Source organism: Bacillus rossius, assembly GCF_032445375.1.
Source record: "Bacillus rossius redtenbacheri isolate Brsri chromosome 4 unlocalized genomic scaffold, Brsri_v3 Brsri_v3_scf4_2, whole genome shotgun sequence".
NCBI classification, from domain to species: Eukaryota; Metazoa; Arthropoda; class Insecta; order Phasmatodea; family Bacillidae; genus Bacillus; species Bacillus rossius.
The window spans coordinates 10,610,581-10,631,653 of NW_026962011.1; the positions used below are offsets into that span (position 1 = coordinate 10,610,581).

At 40.7% G+C, this 21,073-nt stretch overlaps 1 protein-coding gene across 2 annotated transcripts in view; it reads left to right on the top strand.

The window, feature by feature from the left end:
• Nucleotides 1–21,073, top strand: part of LOC134541911 (nuclear pore complex protein Nup98-Nup96) — a 182,432-nt gene that overhangs the window by 140,614 nt on the left and 20,745 nt on the right. For both annotated transcript variants that reach the window (XM_063385654.1, XM_063385655.1), the window contains exon 24: nt 18,409–18,643. In XM_063385654.1, the coding sequence (XP_063241724.1) occupies nt 18,409–18,643 (235 nt within the window). The remainder of the gene's footprint in view (nt 1–18,408; nt 18,644–21,073) is intronic.

Sequence of the window (21,073 nt, forward strand, 5' to 3'; positions counted from 1 at the left end):
AGTGATGCACGCGCAGGTAACTACGCTATTGGCTGATGTACAAACATCAGCTATGGCAAGTTCATTTGCTGCTATTGGGTGTACAGGACCAAATAATTTTACGTCTGCTCATATACTGTCGGGCTGTATCGTTTGTTGTCGCCCAGCTACAGACAGGTCTAGCCAGTGGCAGGGAACTTGAGAGTGTAATGCATCGCGTTCAAGTGTTTGAGACAAAACTATAAGTATTACAGCGTGCAGAATATATTGAAGGCCACAGTTATTTTGGTCACATTTTAGTTTTAAGCAAGTTAACTGTGCGCACAATCATATGTATCGTAAATAAGGACTATCAAACTTTATATAAGTCTGATGCTGTTGATTGTACTAGCGGGAATATATTTGACATTAAATACTGGAACAAATATTAACATATGATTCACGTGGAGAAAGGTTGTTAAATGAAAGATTTAAAAAAAAAATCATTTACATACAGGATTGGTGTGAACTAAGCAGTGATACGTGAATAAGCACTTTAATTTTGAAGTACATAACCACCTATCTCCTGTTACGTGGTTTCATATTTGTCATACAAAGCATTCGATGGTAGGCTTCTAAAGATAAATGGTGTGACGTATTTATCGTTGAGTGTTAGGTATTCTACGCATTTATATTACGTGAAGAATATTTTCCTACACATTTTAAAACACATTTAGTATTAGCCTTGCTATTTATGGAGACTAATGCTTCAGAATATGCAATTTCAAATAACACATAGTACATTTTTAGGAATGCATTAGTCGTGCTAAGTGACGGATTGGAGTACTTATAATGTGCTTAACCTAACTACTCAAATAGTAAACTACTTTGTGTATCAAAAAACTCTTAGAGAATGATGTGAAAAAAAAAGGTCAGAATTTAAAAAACACCATTTAGAGTTTTCATTTTTATCTTGAAGAGAGGCATTTTCTTTTTTACTTAGGAATTAAAAAAAAAATATTAGGTGTCAACTCATATTGTATAGAATATTAATTTTAAGTTAATTAAAAAAAATGAATATTTGATACAGAATTTCAGAGTAAAGATGTAAAAAAATTTTACCCCAATTATTTTAATGAAATTGTGTTTTAATAACAAATTTTTTGCACTTCTTTAACTTATTTTAACACTGCTTTTGGTCAATTTTGTTTTCAGTTTTCTGAAATCTGTAGTTATGCCTCATCTAAATGTTGATGAAAAAATCCCAGTAACTTTTCTGTGTTAAATTTTTATGTTTGCTCAGTTGTACGCCTGGGGTAAATTATCATCTTGTAGTACTTCATTCAAAATGGTTTGTTTTTTACATAACTGTTAAGAAGTTAACTTATAAGTACAAATTATATATCTGTTATGACTTGTCAAAATGTTAGAAAAAATTCCCAGAAACTTTTCTGTGCTAACATTTAATGTTAGTTTCAGTTATATGCCTGGGGTAAATTATTATTGTGTAGTACTTCATTCAAAATGGTTTGTTTTTACATTACTGGTTGAAGTTTACGTACAAATACATAAATTTTATCTTCTTTATCCTATGCCTTCTCAAAATGTTAAATAAACAAATCCCAGTAACTTTTCTGTGCTAACTTTTATGTTAGTTACAGTTGTACACCTGGGGTAAATTATCATCATGTAGTACGGCATTGAAAATGGTTTTTTTTTTTACATAACTGTTAAGAAGTTAACTTATAAGTACAAATTATATATCTGTTATGACTTGTCAAAATATTAGAAAAAATTCCCAGAAACTTTTCTGTGCTAACATTTAATGTTAGTTTCAGTTATACGCCTGGGGTAAATTATTATTGTGTAGTACTTCATTCAAAATGGTTTGTTTTTACATTACTGGTTGAAGTTTACGTACAAATACATAAATTTTATCTTCTTTATCCTATGCCTTCTCAAAATGTTAAATAAACAAATCCCAGTAACTTTTCTGTGCTAACTTTTATGTTAGTTTCTGTTGTACACCTGGGGTAAATTATCATCATGTAGTACGGCATTGAAAATGGTTAGTGTTTTATATAACTGTTAAGATGTTTACGTACAAGTAAACAATTTGTCTCTTTCGTGTCTTAGCAAAGTATTGCAAAAAAAATTCCCAATACTTTTATTATTTTAATTAGTGATGGTTCGAATCCCATTTTTCTCGAATCTGAATCTCGAATCCGAATCCCAAACAGTACCTCGAATCCACCCCTCGAATCCGAATCCAGTTCAAAAGGGTTAATTATAAAATAATTTATAAGTAAGAGAAAAAATTAAACATTATGCAGAATTATTTAACCCTTTAAATTTTTATTTAAAAAAACAAGGATTTTGACACGGTCTGGATCAAGACGATTCCGTTTTTGGTCACATAAATGTTTCCTGCAGTGCTGAACAAACGTTCAGAGAACACTGTCGCAGGTGGTGAACACACATATTTTTTGGACAGTTTATGTAGCCTGGGTGAACATGCAGACTGAGTTTTCCTGTATTCGAGAATGTTTATTTCTGGGTTAACTGTAGGATCACGTAAGAATCTGGTCACTTCATCAATTGCTGTAGAATCCGACTTGGTGGATTTAAGGCATTCAGGCATTATCTGTGAGTACAGTGATTCATGTATCCACGGAAATTGGAAAACGAAATTCAACATCCGACGGAACAATATTTTGTAGTTACCAACTTGACATTTGTTTAAAGTCCCAAATGAAGGTAAACGCTTTCCTGAAAAATTTAATGGAAACTGAAAGGCGCCATCTTGGCTTCAATGGTTTTAGGCCATAATAAATATTGTCGTGCATCTTTTAAAATTAAGCCTCACTAAAGCATAGTGATTAATATGCCCGAAGTTAAAAGTGACGGGGTGTTTTCTCTAGTTTACCCATTAAAATTTTTTATATTAATATTAGTTATTTTTTATGTTGCTCAAAATGATTGGCTAACAAATTCATTGGTTGGCCATCATGGAATTCTCAGATAATACATATTTCAACGTTGGTAGTCTACACAAACCAAACTTGGTCCTAAAAAAATTCATAAATAGAACGTGTATCAGAATATTTAAAATTGAATTGCGATTAAAATAATAACTGTAAATGTATTAATTTTTGTCATTCATTATTTCATTGTTATTACTACATGTGCGACCGTAACTTGTGATGAAAGTCGGCATTATTGTTGTATTACTAAGTAACAGATTTCTCGGTAAAGTTATTTTAAAAAAAAAAAAAAAACAAGATTCATATTTAGTCTAGATCCTTAATGTGCTTTATTTTATTTTTTAGCATATTCTGAGAATACATATGTGATTTATGCCTTATTTAATGCCAATGTAGCGGCAATGCATCCATGTTCATGAATATAAAGTAAGTTTCCCAAATGAGTACATGCTTCATAATTTTTTTTTATATAATAACAAATTAAAAGTACAATACAGTAGAACCTCGTTAATCCGTGATGCGCTAATTCGGGAATCGGATAATCCGGGACGATTTAAAAGAGAAGAAAAAAAAGAGAAGTAAAAATTGTCAGCGCTTAAAATTAACGTCACGCGGGCCGGCGGCCGGCAAACACTACAAGCCATCGCGTGGGCCGCCAAACTCTGCAACGCTGTTTGTACCGACCCTTTGTGTCGCCCCCCTTTCAGCTGTCACATTTGTCACTTTAAACTTGAGGGGGATGTCCTGACTTCTGCTTCCCATCTCCCTTTGTTTGTTTCCACCCGCCAACGCACGGCAGGCGCCTGGCGAGTGACGTGTCTGGCTGGCATTCGGCTGTATGAGGGGGAGGAGGGGGGTGCAAGGTCAGCACGATGTTATCTTTCTCTCTTCTGTTGTAAATGACCGTGAACTAATGGCTAGGCAGTGCTGTATTTTTTTAAGCCAAGACACTAATTCGACGACGGCGGGCCCTTACCGTGAACGGCCTTAACCCAGCTGCACGCCGGTGTCTGAGAAGCTTGACAAGACCTTCCGGGCTTTTAATCGCTAGTCCGTGAAATTCGGTAATCCGTGATTATCTCAGTCCTGACCATCACGTATTAACGAGGTTCTACTGTACCTCAATAGGAATTGTTCCAATGAAAACGTAAACAGGCCAAGTAAATTGGAAGCATTTAAGTTTTTAAAGTACTACATTTACATCAATATTTTTTCCTCGAATCCCGAATCTTTTCCCTCGAATTTTGAATCTTTCGAATACTAGCGATTCGGTGGGATTCGAGGATTCGACCGGCCCATCCCTAATTTTAATGCTTTATTTTGTTTTCTGTTATGTGCCTAGGAAAGTTTTCCTCATGTGGTAACTCATTTAAAAGGTTTGTTTTTATTTAACTTTTTTTTAAAGTGCAGAATTTGTCTCTGTAGAACTTAGAAAAAAAGATAGATAGAAAAAAAATAGTGCCAGAAACTTTTGTGCATTCTTGTAAGGTTGTTTGCACTATTATGCTCTTTTTAACCATGATCCAATGAATTAAAACATTAAAACCAAGAATTATCTTTAGAACATGCCTCTAAAAGTTTCACCAACACTTGCTGAGCTTACACAATCTTTGCTTACATAAATATAATTTCATATATTTCCCATCTGCAGCAACTGACGACAACAGAAATGTTAGGGGCATTTATATTGGTGGGCTGGGGGGATAAAAAGTAAATTCAATTGATTGTGAAATTTAAATTGTTGGTGCAACTGCTACAATATAGCAGCTTACGCTGCAGATGTCATATCTCTGTTTATTTTTAATGACAGAAACTACATGCCTAGTGGTATTTAAAAGTTATTACTAAATGAAGCAATCTCTAATGAAGTATGAATTGTTTTTGTTTAAAAAAAAAAAAAATATTTAATGTAGAAAGTAATTTAAATGAAATAGAAAGCACTTTTAAAGCATTAAACTAAAATAACTAGCATTGTAACCTTGGTGCTGTGCTCAGGATTAAACCCTAATTATTAATAATAAATGTCCAGTGGAAGCGTCAGGCTAATTATCTAAAAGGATTTGCCAGAGGGGCACAGCCCACTTACAAACACTGCAGCGTGGGGGTATCCAGTTAAGCATACCACCAGGGTGCATCCATGCGCCACCAAACACTCCTACTGATTATCCTACTCATGCAAGCGAAGTGTATGGGGGCACAAGAAAATCGTGTGTGGGGTCTTTGCTAGAAAAGACAGTTAAGCAGAAAGTGATAAATCATAAATACAAATAAAGAACATGAGTCGCACTCAACAACGTTATAATTTCGCAAACTTAACACATATACATACACTGTCAACGGATTCGATGCCAGCTAGAGGCATGTGCGTAGCAAATACAAATTAGCATACATTTAATGAAGTTTATTCCCTTCACAATGATTTTCACTCCTTATGTCTTTACTGAGTCCTTACTTATGGAAAAAACTAGGGTGAACCTTGTGCCCAAGGTACTCTGATTCAACAAACAAATTACTACTGCGTATCTCTTACAGTCGTACGAAACAACAAGCAACAAGCAACAAGTTAATATTCTTTCTCTCTCTCCGTTACAAGTTGAATTTCCTAGGCATGCCCTGGATCATGCAGTATAAAACAGTCGCCTCTAACAATGGGGATAGACATTTTCTCATTTTCTGTGCGAAATTATGACTCAGTTACCACACACTATAAGAGAGGAGAGAAACCAATATTCAAGTATACGTGCGTACGCATTACGTTACGGCCCGGAGGCGAGCGAAGACCAAAATCATAGTGAACATTATGTCATTACACACGTGATTCACAAGACGTACGTTGCTGTTAACAACTTTAGGAACTGACTCAATATACATACAGACTATACGAGCGGTCCAAACACGTGTAGGGGCAAGGAATTATGTACTACAAAATAAACCAACACCTAATATAACGTTAATTGTGCACTCCTCGAAAAAAACATATTAAATATCTATTACTCATAGAGAGCGTAGTCCCGCGGACAGAAATGCAAGCCCAAGAGAGAAGCGAGGGATCGGTTACATGGTTTGTTACAGCTACAATTTTCAGTGGGTCTCGTCATGATGACATTCACTGCCAAGGCTAGGTAAGCGTAATACAGAGAAGTGCTCAAACAAAATATGCTAGATCACGGGGGGTATGCCTTAACCAAATGGCTCCGGTCGGGGGTACAGCTGGGAGGAAAAGAAAGAGGGCAAAATCGAGGCAAAACGATGCGTAAAATTACGTCATACGGAGCTGAAAGCTCTTATGAAAAAACAAATACAAGGGCGGCATCGGGCACTTAACGTGCTTACTTCTAAACCAAAAGCAATCAAAGCGTGGTCTGGATGCCGTTGAAATAAGTTAAGAGTCCACTGCCGACAATGCAAGTCGCGCAGCAACTAAAATCAAAACCACATGCAGGAGGGAGTAAGCAAATGCTTCCAGCACAAAGAAAAATAAATTAAGTGAAGGTCAAAGTCAAAAGGGATGGCTACATGAAAATCAAGGCTGGCAAGCATATTTAATATTTACGTTACTCGCACGGCCATCGTGTGCACACACTAACTCCGTCTCCTGAAGAATTTTACCTAGACGAGCTGCCCCTCGACCGGGCCAGAGACGACCTGCTTCCACCAAGAGAGACCCACGAAATAGACAATTAAAAGTTATACGCGCTCATTTATACTATTCGCTAGATGGCGTTGCAGTCGCTACAATTGAGGAGAGGCTAGGGGGAAAGAAAGGGAAGGGGAAATTGGCACCTTGAGGCGGAGAGGGGGTAAGAGGGGAGAAGGAAAGGAAGGCTGCGGCACGGAGATGACGTCACAGAAGCGCGGCGGGCGCTTCAACCCCCACCCCTTACGAAGTCTTCTGCCCTGTGAGCCCGAGCTTAAAGTCGTGTTGAAGTTCAGTGTTTGTGACATGAGCCAACTTCTTGTATCTTGCGAACGCCTTGATTCAGACGATGTAGAAATGACTTGAAACTAGCCGGATCGTGCCGCTGGAGGGGGGCAGCAACGTGTTCGTTTCAGCGGTGCGACGGGTGGCAGCTCCAACAGGGGACCGCGATCTCCTTGGTGCTGCACAAGTAGAATACAGGCGACTCGCGTCCGACGTGTCGCTGACAGGTCCCCCTCCATTTTTTTCTGAAGTGAAAGAGAGAAACGATAAGCGCCGTATCAGGTGACCTATTCTGGCGGTACAAGGTTGCAAGGGGGTCAGGCAGCGCTCGGCGCTTTTCCTCGTCTCAGCCACTCAGCGCTAAGTGGCGGACATCGGAACTCTGCAGCATCCTTCCCGCAGACGTCTTCTGGCGGGCCGAGAATACCTCTAGAGCTGAACCGCGGCGGCGGTGGCGTCCGAACAGCGGAGAGTCTGTCACCAGATCTCCACGCCGTCCAACAGTCTCCTCACCCCGCAGCAGTCAAGGGCTGGCGGCGTAGGGGGCGGAGGGGCAGCGGCAAAGCAGAGACGTAGCAGGCTTCTCGTAGAGTTGTCCGCGCACAGCCCAAGGGAGGGGTAGAAAGGAGGCGCGCGCGCTTGAAGGAAACTGTAATCATCAACTGAACTGCGGCTGAACACTATATCCTGTTACTAACAATTCTACAATCTAATTAGAAAACATACCTAAAGAAGTAATACACACACCAAAAAAAAAAAAAAAAAAAAACTTAAGTATCTTAAGGCTTCCACTAGCCGCCAAAACGTTGCATTAATTCACTGAATGAAACGCTTTAGCTGTGTTACGTGTGCCTTACGCCACTTACGTTTATTGCTCATTAGCTGTAACTGAACAGTGTTAGCTGCTAAAAACTTAGTAATCAAAAACGGCCCGTCATAGGGCGGCAAAAGTTTGACGTTTAGGCTAGCCGCTAATGAGGGCAAAACGTAAGAGCGGCAGAGCACAACGTCGCCAACAGCGAATGAATGGGCTGCCCTTTTTGCATCATAATTTCGTGCCACGTTTTCCCTAGCCTTAGCTAAATTCTTAGTAACGTCTTCCAAGACATGATCTAACTCTACACTTGACAAACTAGAGTCGACAGGTGGCAACCCCCACTGGTTGAGCAAGGGTAAGGTAAGTTCCCTCCCCAGGAAAGGCACGGAGGGGGGATGCCCTGTAGAACTGTGATGAGCTGCGTTCAAACCAATATTTAAAAGTTCAAGATCGGCGTCCCAGAGAGTCTGGTCGGCGCGGTAGAACGAAGTGAAAATTCCCTTGAGAACCTTGTTGGTTCTCTCACTCATATTTCCCTGTGGAAAATACGGTGAACTGTACACCGGCTTTACAGAAAATTCAAACAAGAAATTTTTGTATAAGTTCGACTGAAAGTATTTAGCGTTGTCTGATACTACAATACACGGCGGGCCTAAGATTTTAAACACCTGTTCCTTAAGAACTTTTACTATGGACGACGCCTTCATGTTTTTAAGGGGGGTTAAAACAACAAATTTAGTAAAAATATCTAGAATTACTAATAAGCATACGTTGCCCTTTTTTGATCGCGTCAGCGGTCCGAAAATATCAATATGCAGAACCTGCCAAGGGGCGACGGGAGCGTCGGCACAGTAAAGCCCTACTTTAGCATTGTGTGGGGGCTTTGATAGCTGACAGTCAATACAGGCGCGTACAAAATCGCGCACGTCTTGACGCATTTCTGGCCAGAAAAAATGTTGGGCAATTTTACGATATGTTTTATCTATTCCCATGTGCCCACCCACAAGTGAGGCATGGAAATATGTGATAATCATACCCTTAAGTTTTTCAGGGACGACAACTTTCTGAGCTCGTCCTGACGGGCCAGCATACACTAACAACCCATCCTTCTCGGCAAAGGGTAAGGCCATTCCACATTGCAAATCGTTCCGGATTCGAATACATGCAGGATCATCCTGCTGGCAGGCTTTCAGGTTTATGAAGGATTCGGGGAAGATTTTGCACACCGAAATAAACTCAACCGCATCCGGGGGGGAAGGGTTATCAATTTCAAAATCATCCGGGTTGAACATTCTAGATAAACTGTCGGCCACAACGTTCTCCGCACCTCTTAGGTGATGGATTACAAATCGGAATTTTGACAACCGCAGTATCCAACGCCCAAGCTTCCCGAGCTGCGAGGGATGATTGCACAGCCAACTTAAGGCCTGGTTGTCTGTATACAGGTCGAACTCTCTACAATCCAAGTAACACTCGAATTTTTCGAGTCCGAAAAGGCACGCAAGGGCCTCCTTCTCATAGGTGCCCAAGCGGCGCTCTGACTCTGAGAGGGTTCGACTTGCGAAAGCAATTGGTCTCAATTTTCCGTTCTCCATGTGTCCGAGGACGGCTCCAAGGGCTACTGAGGAAGCATCAACCTGCAGGGCAAAACGTTTATTGAAGTCGGGGAGAATTAACACGGGGGCGGAACACAAACATTTTCTTAGAGATTGAAAGGCCGTTTCCTGTTCCTCACCCCAAACAAAAGCAGCGTTTTTCTTTCGCAACCGATTCAACGGCGCGCAAATCGTGGCAAAATCTGGGATAAAACGCGCATAATACCCCAGCATGCCGAGAAATTTTTGAATTCCCTTCAAAGTCTTTGGACGCGGAAAAGTAGCCACGGGGGCGACCTTATCCGGATCCATGTGAAGTTTCCCTTCTGAAATTACATAGCCTAAAAATTTTACTGAGTCTTGTGCCAAGGAAATTTTATGTGGATTAACAGTAAGATGCGCGTTTCTCAGACGTGCCAAGACTTGCTTAAGGTGATCAAGATGTTCTGAAAGTGAATTACTATATACAATTATGTCGTCGATATAGTTAAAAACAAATTTGTATTTAAGGTCGCTTAGCACATGTTCCAGAACACGGCTCATGGCTTCGCTCCCGAAACTTACACCCATCGGAATTCTGTTGAATTCGTAGTGGCCAAAAGGGGTTGAAAAGGCAGTGTATTTTCTACAGGCGGGATCAAGCAAGCATTGATGGTAACTGTCGTTGAGGTCGATGATGGAAAATATTTTTGCTTTACCCAAGTGTTGTAAGGCGCTCTCTACCGTCGGTATTGGCCAAACTGGATGAATTACCTTCTTGTTGAGAGGTTTAAAGTTATGCACAAGGCGCCACTCAGAGCCCCCCTTCTTAGCAACCAAAAAAGTAGGGGTGCAAAACTCGGATGTCGAAGGGGTAACGACGCCGGCAGCGAGTAATCTGTCGATAATGGCGCGCATGGCCTGCAGCTTAGGGGGAGAAACCTTCAAATATTTGGCAAAAACGGGCACTTCGTCGGTAACATGAAAACGAAAAGGCAAGATGTCACATCTGCCGATCTTACGTGTTATCACGTCAGGAAACTCCCGCACGAGAGCGGCGATGGCTTGATCGCGCATCGCGTTATCGGAATCATTGCAACTCATAACTATGGGTTCGCGGACCTCATGACGCAAACGAATTTTTACAGCAGGAGCGAAATCAAATTGCAATTCATGGTTGGCGGGACTGAGTCGACAGCGTGATTTGCCCAAAAAATCTAAGCCAAGGATTAGATTCGGCAAAATCCCGGGGACAACGACAAACGGCCAACTCCAGGAAAATCCATGGATTTTAAAATGAATTATAATAGATTTACATGTGCGTATGCCTTGCCCGTTAGCGACAACGATATTCCTTACGGAATCATCCGATACAACTCGTTGTGAAAGTTGAGGGTACAACTGCACTAATGTGATGAAACATTTTTCACTAATAACAGACCGGGTAGCACCGGTATCGACTAAGGCTGGAAATAAATGTTTCTGAATTTTAATTGGGAGGAAATGTAAATGAGTGGGTTCAGAGGATTTTTTGAGTAGCCGACGGATACGACCTCTTTTCCGTCCCGTCCAGATTAGTTTTCCGCACGAGGCTGTCTCTCAGTTCCCGTGCAGTCGCTCCTATAATGTCCCACTGCCTTACACCGAAAACATCTACGTTGATTTATTTCCACCCGCGGAACAGTACACTCATACGTGACGTGTCCAAAGGCGCTACAATTTGCACACCTGCCGGCTCCGCGGCGGGTGTCCAAGGTCACTAGCTGCCGTGACTGGGTCAAGGTCGCGGACCGCGAGCCCACGGGCGCGGTTACCTCAGGCGGTAAACTCATGGCCGCGCGAGCTGCGGCCCGCGCCTCGGGCCCAGGCGTGAAATGGGCAGAACGCTCGCCGCGAGGCAGGCTGTCAAACACACGAGGCGTGGAGGTGTCTGCCACGTCACGGAGTTTCGGGCTACGGGGAGTGAGAACGGGGGGGGCGGACTGCGACGTAAAAATACGTCCGTCAAAACGAGAGTCATTTTTCACCGAGCTGGGGCGCTTTGCCGGGAACTCAGCTTGATACTTAGCAAGAGAAACAAGGCGACTTTCCACTTCGCCCGCCCAAGTCCGTAGGCTTGCGAGCGAGGTGGGAGGAGCGAGCATCGAGCAGTTCTGCCACACCACAGGGGCCAAATTACCCAAAATAAGTTGGACAAACTCCTCTTCCGGGGTACCCAGCTCTAAGGCTCCCGCGTACGCGGTAACCGACGTGACATATTCCATAATGGTTTCATCTGGGTTTTGGAAGCGCCACACTAGCTCCCTCTTACAGGCATCTAGAACCCTAGGCGGACACACTGAACATACCAGTGATTTTTTAAACTTATCAAAGCTCGTACCCTGAGCAATGGCCTCATTTAACAGAGGTACATGGATGTCCGTAACTTTACTTAAGAGTGCTTTCAGAAAAGCCTCAAGTGGAACTAAATTTAATTTATGCAGGCTCTCAGCCTTAATCACAAAATCTAAGATCTGCCTGGGATCACTTCCACCCAGGAACGGGATGGTTTTAAGGGCGGCAAAAAAAAGTTTTATGTTAAATGAGGACGAGGAAGGACTCACATCAGCTGGGGGCTGCCTGGTCGTGACTTCAGATGCGGCTCCTGCGGATTTACGCAGGTAGTCAACCAAACGCGCCCTCATCTCGGCGACGGTATCGGTGTCCGCCACGGGCAGACCATTTTCCTCGAGATGCAGCGCCAAATCGGTCTTGTGCAACTGGTAAACCCAGCTCACGGAGACGGCCATGGTGCACCGAAACAAACATTACAAACGGATTTATCACTATAATCTGCCTAAAGAGCAGAGTAGCGCAGTTTTGCAGCGTGGGGGTATCCAGTTAAGCATACCACCAGGGTGCATCCATGCGCCACCAAACACTCCTACTGATTATCCTACTCATGCAAGCGAAGTGTATGGGGGCACAAGAAAATCGTGTGTGGGGTCTTTGCTAGAAAAGACAGTTAAGCAGAAAGTGATAAATCATAAATACAAATAAAGAACATGAGTCGCACTCAACAACGTTATAATTTCGCAAACTTAACACATATACATACACTGTCAACGGATTCGATGCCAGCTAGAGGCATGTGCGTAGCAAATACAAATTAGCATACATTTAATGAAGTTTATTCCCTTCACAATGATTTTCACTCCTTATGTCTTTACTGAGTCCTTACTTATGGAAAAAACTAGGGTGAACCTTGTGCCCAAGGTACTCTGATTCAACAAACAAATTACTACTGCGTATCTCTTACAGTCGTACGAAACAACAAGCAACAAGCAACAAGTTAATATTCTTTCTCTCTCTCCGTTACAAGTTGAATTTCCTAGGCATGCCCTGGATCATGCAGTATAAAACAGTCGCCTCTAACAATGGGGATAGACATTTTCTCATTTTCTGTGCGAAATTATGACTCAGTTACCACACACTATAAGAGAGGAGAGAAACCAATATTCAAGTATACGTGCGTACGCATTACGTTACGGCCCGGAGGCGAGCGAAGACCAAAATCATAGTGAACATTATGTCATTACACACGTGATTCACAAGACGTACGTTGCTGTTAACAACTTTAGGAACTGACTCAATATACATACAGACTATACGAGCGGTCCAAACACGTGTAGGGGCAAGGAATTATGTACTACAAAATAAACCAACACCTAATATAACGTTAATTGTGCACTCCTCGAAAAAAACATATTAAATATCTATTACTCATAGAGAGCGTAGTCCCGCGGACAGAAATGCAAGCCCAAGAGAGAAGCGAGGGATCGGTTACATGGTTTGTTACAGCTACAATTTTCAGTGGGTCTCGTCATGATGACATTCACTGCCAAGGCTAGGTAAGCGTAATACAGAGAAGTGCTCAAACAAAATATGCTAGATCACGGGGGGTATGCCTTAACCAAATGGCTCCGGTCGGGGGTACAGCTGGGAGGAAAAGAAAGAGGGCAAAATCGAGGCAAAACGATGCGTAAAATTACGTCATACGGAGCTGAAAGCTCTTATGAAAAAACAAATACAAGGGCGGCATCGGGCACTTAACGTGCTTACTTCTAAACCAAAAGCAATCAAAGCGTGGTCTGGATGCCGTTGAAATAAGTTAAGAGTCCACTGCCGACAATGCAAGTCGCGCAGCAACTAAAATCAAAACCACATGCAGGAGGGAGTAAGCAAATGCTTCCAGCACAAAGAAAAATAAATTAAGTGAAGGTCAAAGTCAAAAGGGATGGCTACATGAAAATCAAGGCTGGCAAGCATATTTAATATTTACGTTACTCGCACGGCCATCGTGTGCACACACTAACTCCGTCTCCTGAAGAATTTTACCTAGACGAGCTGCCCCTCGACCGGGCCAGAGACGACTTGCTTCCACCAAGAGAGACCCACGAAATAGACAATTAAAAGTTATACGCGCTCATTTATACTATTCGCTAGATGGCGTTGCAGTCGCTACAATTGAGGAGAGGCTAGGGGGAAAGAAAGGGAAGGGGAAATTGGCACCTTGAGGCGGAGAGGGGGTAAGAGGGGAGAAGGAAAGGAAGGCTGCGGCACGGAGATGACGTCACAGAAGCGCGGCGGGCGCTTCAACACAATTTAAAATTAACCTCCCTGACAGTAGGAAAGGTTACGTGGATTGTGGTTTCAAGTAGCAGCAAATGAACACAATTGTATGGTTTGGTTTCATTAGAGGCTTTTACTGTTGATTAGTAGTTTAGTATCTTTTCATTGCCGGTTTCTTACATTTGAAAATATCTTACGGCATTACAGACCAAACTGGTAACAATGTTGGATTCTTATTTTTGATACATTACATTGAGTACACTAACGAATAAAATAGAAAAAAAAGGGGGCGGGGAGGGGGGGATCACCATTTCATGCTATACTAAGTTCAACTGTTTAGGAACATTGAGCTCGCAGGCTCATAAAACAAATATATGTGTTTAAAATACAATATTTTATAATAATAAGGAAAACGTCCTAAAACTGGTGGAGTTATAAAGCTGTTCTTCACTTCTTTTTGAGGGGTGCCGAAAGATGGAGGGAGACTCCGTTATAGAGGCTTATGAGTTACATTTTGAGGTGCAAAAACTGGTGCCGAAACTGGGCCGCCATCTTGAACTGGTCTGGGGTCCTTGAAGCACTCTGGAATTCTTGAGTACTCTGGGATTCTGGAACTCTCTGGGATTCTGGAACCCTGCCTATAACCAATAATCCACATGGATTAGCTTGGTTAGCAGGCAGTTTATGCTGGGCGAAGTTAAGCCCCAAAAAAAGGCAACCTAACAGGTTTGTGTGGGACGAAGTGCCGCTTACCTTAGCTGGCAGGGTGAAGTAGATAGTGGCTGTCCCTGGGGGTGATCCGGGGACGCGCGGCGCGGGAGCTCGCGGTAGCCATAGAAGAAATAATTATGACGAAAACCAAAAAACTAAAGTTACACTTAACTATTTGGCCAGCTACGAAGAAAAACTAAAAAAAATCTAGGCGACATGGCCTGGCTCAGAAAGCAACTACATTATTGCCGAAAGCGGATCACGATAGCTGCTGGTCGTTACTGCGACCTGTTGTGGAGATGCGCGCTGGACGAGAGCTGCCCTAAAAATCCCTCAAATGGCGCCGGGACGCTAACTTAAAATAAGCCCGGTCGTCTGTTCCTCTGGAGGAGGGGATCGGGAAACCCGAAGTGCTCCGAAGGGCTCCGAAAGAAAAAAAAGGCTCCTGCGACCTATCGACTGAGTGTGAGGTCGACTGTTTCTCCTGGTGGGGATAGGATGGTCAGTAGTGCGCTCTCGCTCTCGGTTTGTCCTTTCGCCGATAGATGGTGTGGGCATGCGGATCGGAGTCTCGCAGAGACCATCGCGGCACTTGGTGGCCGCCATTTTGCACGGGGGTGGGGGATTTTAGCCTTGAAGTTGGTCATTGCCGCGGCTGGCCGATGACCGCTGTGGACCAGGAGGGGGTGGGGGGTATGTCCGGTGAATGACCTGCCCTGGGAGAGTTCGCCGGCCAGACGTTGGGACGTGCGGCGGAGCTTGAAAAAAGGACACCAAAACGTGTTAGAGACCGCAAACTTCAGCACACCTCCGAGAAGGGGTGGAGGCGACCATGGGAAGCTTAGGGCGGCTACTTTCGTCACGCGTAGCGCTAAACTCGTGACGAAACGCGATGGCCAGTGGATACCGTTGCTGATGGTAGCCCTGTAGTCGGCTAGACCCAGCAAATTTGGTGGGAAACGGCGGTGAGAGCACTATACTGCTCAACAAGCTAACCTGCCGGTACACTCGACCGAACAAGTTTGGATGAGGCGAAAGCAGCGGGCGAAAGAGGAAAATTAAAGTTATAAAAAAATTTAAAATTTTGTAAAACTAAGAAAATAAAAAAATTTGTGCCTAAAGTAGCACTGATTCGGCACAGCATTTAAAACAATATATGGATTTTTCATGTAAGTGTTTGTAACACTGATACACCAGTATTTTTCCAAAATTTATTATATATTTTTTAAAATTTTGTTAATAATTCTCTTATATTTACATCAGATTGAATTAACCTGCATAAAGTCCGTAAAAATTCTGGACCTGTATGCTTGCGCTGTATTAACATGAGATCATCAGGAACTGCCAAGACTGTTAGTTCGTCTTATAAAGTTCCCAGCGCTCTTAACATAATGGTACAACAGGAAATGTGATTGAACTATGATAAAACCAGTTTATGAAACAAGATCACGCCTGAACTATGATGGTGCAACTGGCCATAGTAATTTCAGTAGGCAGCAGTTACACTCTGCCACATACACACACAATTAAAATGTGCACGAACAGCAATATTTTCCATCACAGCAAGCTTCAAAACAGTTAATTGGCATATGGTGTAGGGTACTTGTTTTTAGCCAGTAAATAATAGAATTAGTGCTACAGGAGATTCTGAGAACTTGGGGGAACAGTTTATTTTTTTTATTTACTGCTTACAGAAGACAGTAACACAGCATATGTGGACACCATTGTTTATATCTGAGGTTCTGAGGTTTCACAGTTTTCATTCTAGGTAGAGGAAGCGGATTGGGGAGTAGTTGAGTTGGCAAATAAGCAGTGTGCACATGTGCAAAATAAGGATCTATTAATACATGGTGGAAACTTAGGCATTGTGAGAGGCAGCTTGCAAAAATGCTAAGGCATCCACATCTTCGTGTAATGGGTTCAATTGGACGAGTATTATACATATTCTTGATGTTATAAATATTGTTGTGCACGTGCATTGTTTTTAATCTAAAGAGATGGCTAATTTGACATGACTTTACCAGAAAATTGCATCTACATTTTTATTTTTAATATATTTCCATTTATAGTTTTGTATGAATACTCTATTGTTTAACAAAGTGAAGATGAAACAATATATCAGACTTTTGTATTAATGAAACTTGTTACCACTCACCACCTCCGGCTAACTCAATCTTAGGTGATGAGGGAACATACAGGTTAGTAGCAGGTCACGAAGAAGTTCTTATGCAATGATTCATGTATTTTCTTTTGTTTTTTATTTACACTTAAAATCAAAATATCTTCCGCACAATAGAACACAAAAAAGAATTTAATTGTACATCAAGAAAAGAAAATACGAAGCCATCGCCCGACCACGGCCTGCTCAGCCCGGTGTTCAACAATGACCACTCGGCACGGTGCTCAGACAATGACTAATATACAGCCTTCCTTCCCTTTGTGCGGGCAGTGTCCTTGGTTCGCTGACGGAATTTTCAGCCAATCATGGCGCATGGCAACAGAAACTTCCACGAAATTCTTACTTCTGTTCCCACGATGCAGCAATTTTCTCTCTCTCATACTCCCGTGACAGTGACTCAAACGCCTAGCGTGTGAAACAAAGCCTCAGTCATGGAAATAACGAAGGAGAATTATGTCAGCATGCCTTCCCACACAAAGAAACCAGCAAAAAAAATTACTTCAAAAATAAACTTATGCATTTTAAAAATAAAAACAATAAACTCGGTGAATTACGTTCACAATAACTTCTAAAAGGAAAAACTTTACATCCAACTTGAAATGTGACAAAAAATTTATAACAAATTATATTATTACTGGATTGCATGGGGAAGGCTGTAATCTGGGTTGTTACAAACTAAACAAGTTTTTTTTTTTTTTTTTTTTCTCTATCTCATAGAATTTTTTTTACCTTATGGAATACACAATAAAAAATTTAATGGCTAATAATGTGATTATGTAATGTGATGGTTTTCTAAATCTTTTTTTTGTATAAAATATGTAGGTCTAGTATTAGATTCTAAATTATATTTTCATAAACATGTTGATTATTTATACTTCTCTTGTCGAAGGAAACTTTCTATTATCAAAAGAATCACTTTTTATTCTATAAATTCTGATTCTGTTTTTTCCCTTTATTTTTTCGTAATAAGATCTCAATTTGAATACTGTTTAATTATTTGGAATGACATTAAGATATCCTATATTAATAAAATATAAAGTGTACAAAACAAATTAATTCAGCTGATTACTGTTAAGAAATTTCCCTATTCCTCATTAACATTACTTGCTGACCTTATAACTTATCTTGATTCTCTTTTTGATCAGAATTGCTATAGTTTTGAAATTAAATGTACCACCTCCTCAATAACACCGGTCTGAGAGTTTCACAATTTAACAATTGCCTCCTTTCAACATTCTGTACTCTCCATAATAATAATATTAATAATCTCATTTTATTACTATTTTCAAACTACAATATATTAAACATGTTATCCTGGTCTGTTTGTCCTGATTTGTAACATAATTTATTTCATACTTACTAGTATTCCTAGTGTTTCTTGTAGTTAATTAAAAGTTGCCATTATATAAACACATTTCCTAATTCAAAGTTTTGTTGATAGTCTCATTGTTTTATAACAACTCTGATGTATTGTATCTTCATTCTTTTTTGTGTTGTTTATGTTTTGTATTGTATATAGCGGCATGAATCATTACTGTCCTTATCATATATGTATGTCTCGTGCCCACCTCCCAAGTCCTTGGCTGTTGGTGGGCATGTAACAAATATAAAATAAAAATATAAAAAATATCTTTGCTTGTGTTATTTTCCAGGAGACCATGTTGCGGCCATGCTACTCAGCCTTACTGGCAGCACCCCAAAGGTCAACAAGACGGTGCAGCAGTGTCTGGCTGATTGGAACTATGTTGAACTGGACTACTTTGTCAACCCTAAAAGGCTACGCATGTTCCTACTAGTTTCGGGCATGCCAATTTTCTCATCAAAACATGGGATGATAAACGTTTTCAAGAATCTGGACTGGAAGAGAACGTTTGCTGTGCACCTCTGGTAAGGAAGTGATAAGGAAGAAATTTTTGTATTATTAACATTAATAATAATAATAAAAATGGATCAAATTCCTATTTTCTCGCATTTAAACCCCAAAAATACCTAGAATCTACCCCTCAAATTGTAATCTAGGTGTCAAAGGTCAAAAGTAAAATAATGTTCAAGAAATTATAAAATAGAATTATAGTGTAAACATTTGGCCCTTTAGATGTTTGTTTGACTGACCAAGTTTCCAGAATTAATACATATTTTATTTTATATCTTTTTTAATGTGTTACATGCTCATCAACAGTTGGACCTTTATTGTGGGCATGGCACAAATACATAAGACAATATAGTCACGCAAATACGTGAGTACTGACTTCCGGTAGGCACCAAGAGAAGGGAAGCACTGCAACAGGAAGGCACTACCACAATTGGCCAACATACGTAAGCAGCCTTAACCACATACTTGCCGGGACTACAACAGACTAAACAAACAGAAAAAAAAATTCAGTAAAACAAAGAGCAGACAATCAAAATTACAAATAATAGTTAGGGATGGGAAATTTGATTCTTCGATACCCCGATACCCATCGATTCTGTGAAATTAATCGAGAATCGAGAATCGGGGAAAAACGTCGATTATTTGCATTTTCGATTACCTAACCTAATCTTTGCGTCAAAATTTAACTACAAACATACAAAACATATGTGGTACTGGAATAAAAATACCAAAACCAGCATAATATGCTTTCTAAAATAATTTTCCCTGAAAATTTTAAACATTCGGAAGTTTAGTGAAGATTTTTGCCCATTACTACTGTTCATAAATCAGCTATACACGTCTGTTTACTAACAAATATATACCCGTAATTTTAACTACATATTGTTTTGATTTACATACAGTAACCTTTTTTTTATTCCACGGTAATTAAGGGTAATAAAAAGGAATATAAAAATTTATTGTATCCTCGCCGCAACGAAAATATAAACGCCGAGGACTCGTACCAATAACATAATACAACTGCGTAACGTAACCTACAAATGTACCATACCTTTAAACATTTTAAATGATTATATACTTATAAATGCCCCGACTGTTAATAGTTACACTTATTACTGCCGGCTTTAAATATATTAGGCGTGGCTTAGGATAGCAACATAACATCACGAGATACCATAGATGTAGTAGCCATAGAGTATATATCCATGGATTAAATACACTGCTACAGCTTGCTGCCGTGCTGTATGGCACGATATAACAATTTGCTACGAGAAAAAAAAACGGGCGCTTTCATTTTATCACAAATGGTCATTGGCGCGTTCAGTTTTACCGAATCAGTAAGATTAGATAGCTAGCACGTGGCCGCCGAATCAACTAAGGAAAGCAGCATCGGCAAAACGTAAACACGTGCCTACTAGGTAAGTAATTTATATTGATTGCAGCGACTTCACTTCGAAATTGTTGTATATCTGGAAGTATTTGTACTGTGCTTTTAAAATGCTTTAAAAACATTGTATACTTCCGAGTGTTTACTACGTTTTTTTAATTACGATCATGTCAAGTGAAGTCTGGGAGCATTTTTTTATTGATCCAAACGACAACAATTATGCAATTTGCCAAATTTGTAGTACGAAAATTTCGCGAGGTGGTTCTTCAAAAACAACAACAAACATGAAAAAACATCTTGGGAAACATACCGCGTTTATTGAAAATACCAAGAAGAGAAAACTTGATTCAGCAAATAGGGGCTTGGACTTACCAGCTCATGCAGAGAAATCAATTTCCTTGCCCTGCAACAGTGGTTCATTGTTTTCATCACCTTTGATTCCAGTCAGTCATCAGCCTTGTTCATCTAGCAAAAGCAGCAGCACTACTTTGTCAATACCCCAGTCATCTGCTTGTACAATACTTGAACCTGATGATCCTAGCTCACCTAATCCCACAGACATTCTAAGCAGTTTCAAACAGTGCCAAATGCTGAAACCGAAACCAAAACCAATAGCCAAGAAATCCCTTGTCCAACCAACACTCAAAGCATTTATAACTCAAACCTCACCTTTCAAACCAGGTGACTCAAAAGCTAAATCAATAACTAGACATATTGGAAGAATGATGTGCCTAGATAAGCAGCCTTTTAGTATTGTCGAGGACAGAGGGTTTACTGAATTTGTGAAATTCATGGAGCCAAGGTATGCAATGCCCAGTAGGAAACATTTTTCGAAGAAAGTGATACCAGAGATGTACAATGAGTGCACAGAAAGTGTTAAACTACAGCTGGCAGATGCAGAGTATGTGAGCCTTACAACAGACATGTGGACTTCAACTAATAACGACGATTATATGAGTCTGACGGTGCACTTTGTCGACAGAAATTTTGTTCTGCAACATCTTTGTATCGAGGTAATTCCATTTATTGAATTCTCACACACAGGGTCGAACATTTG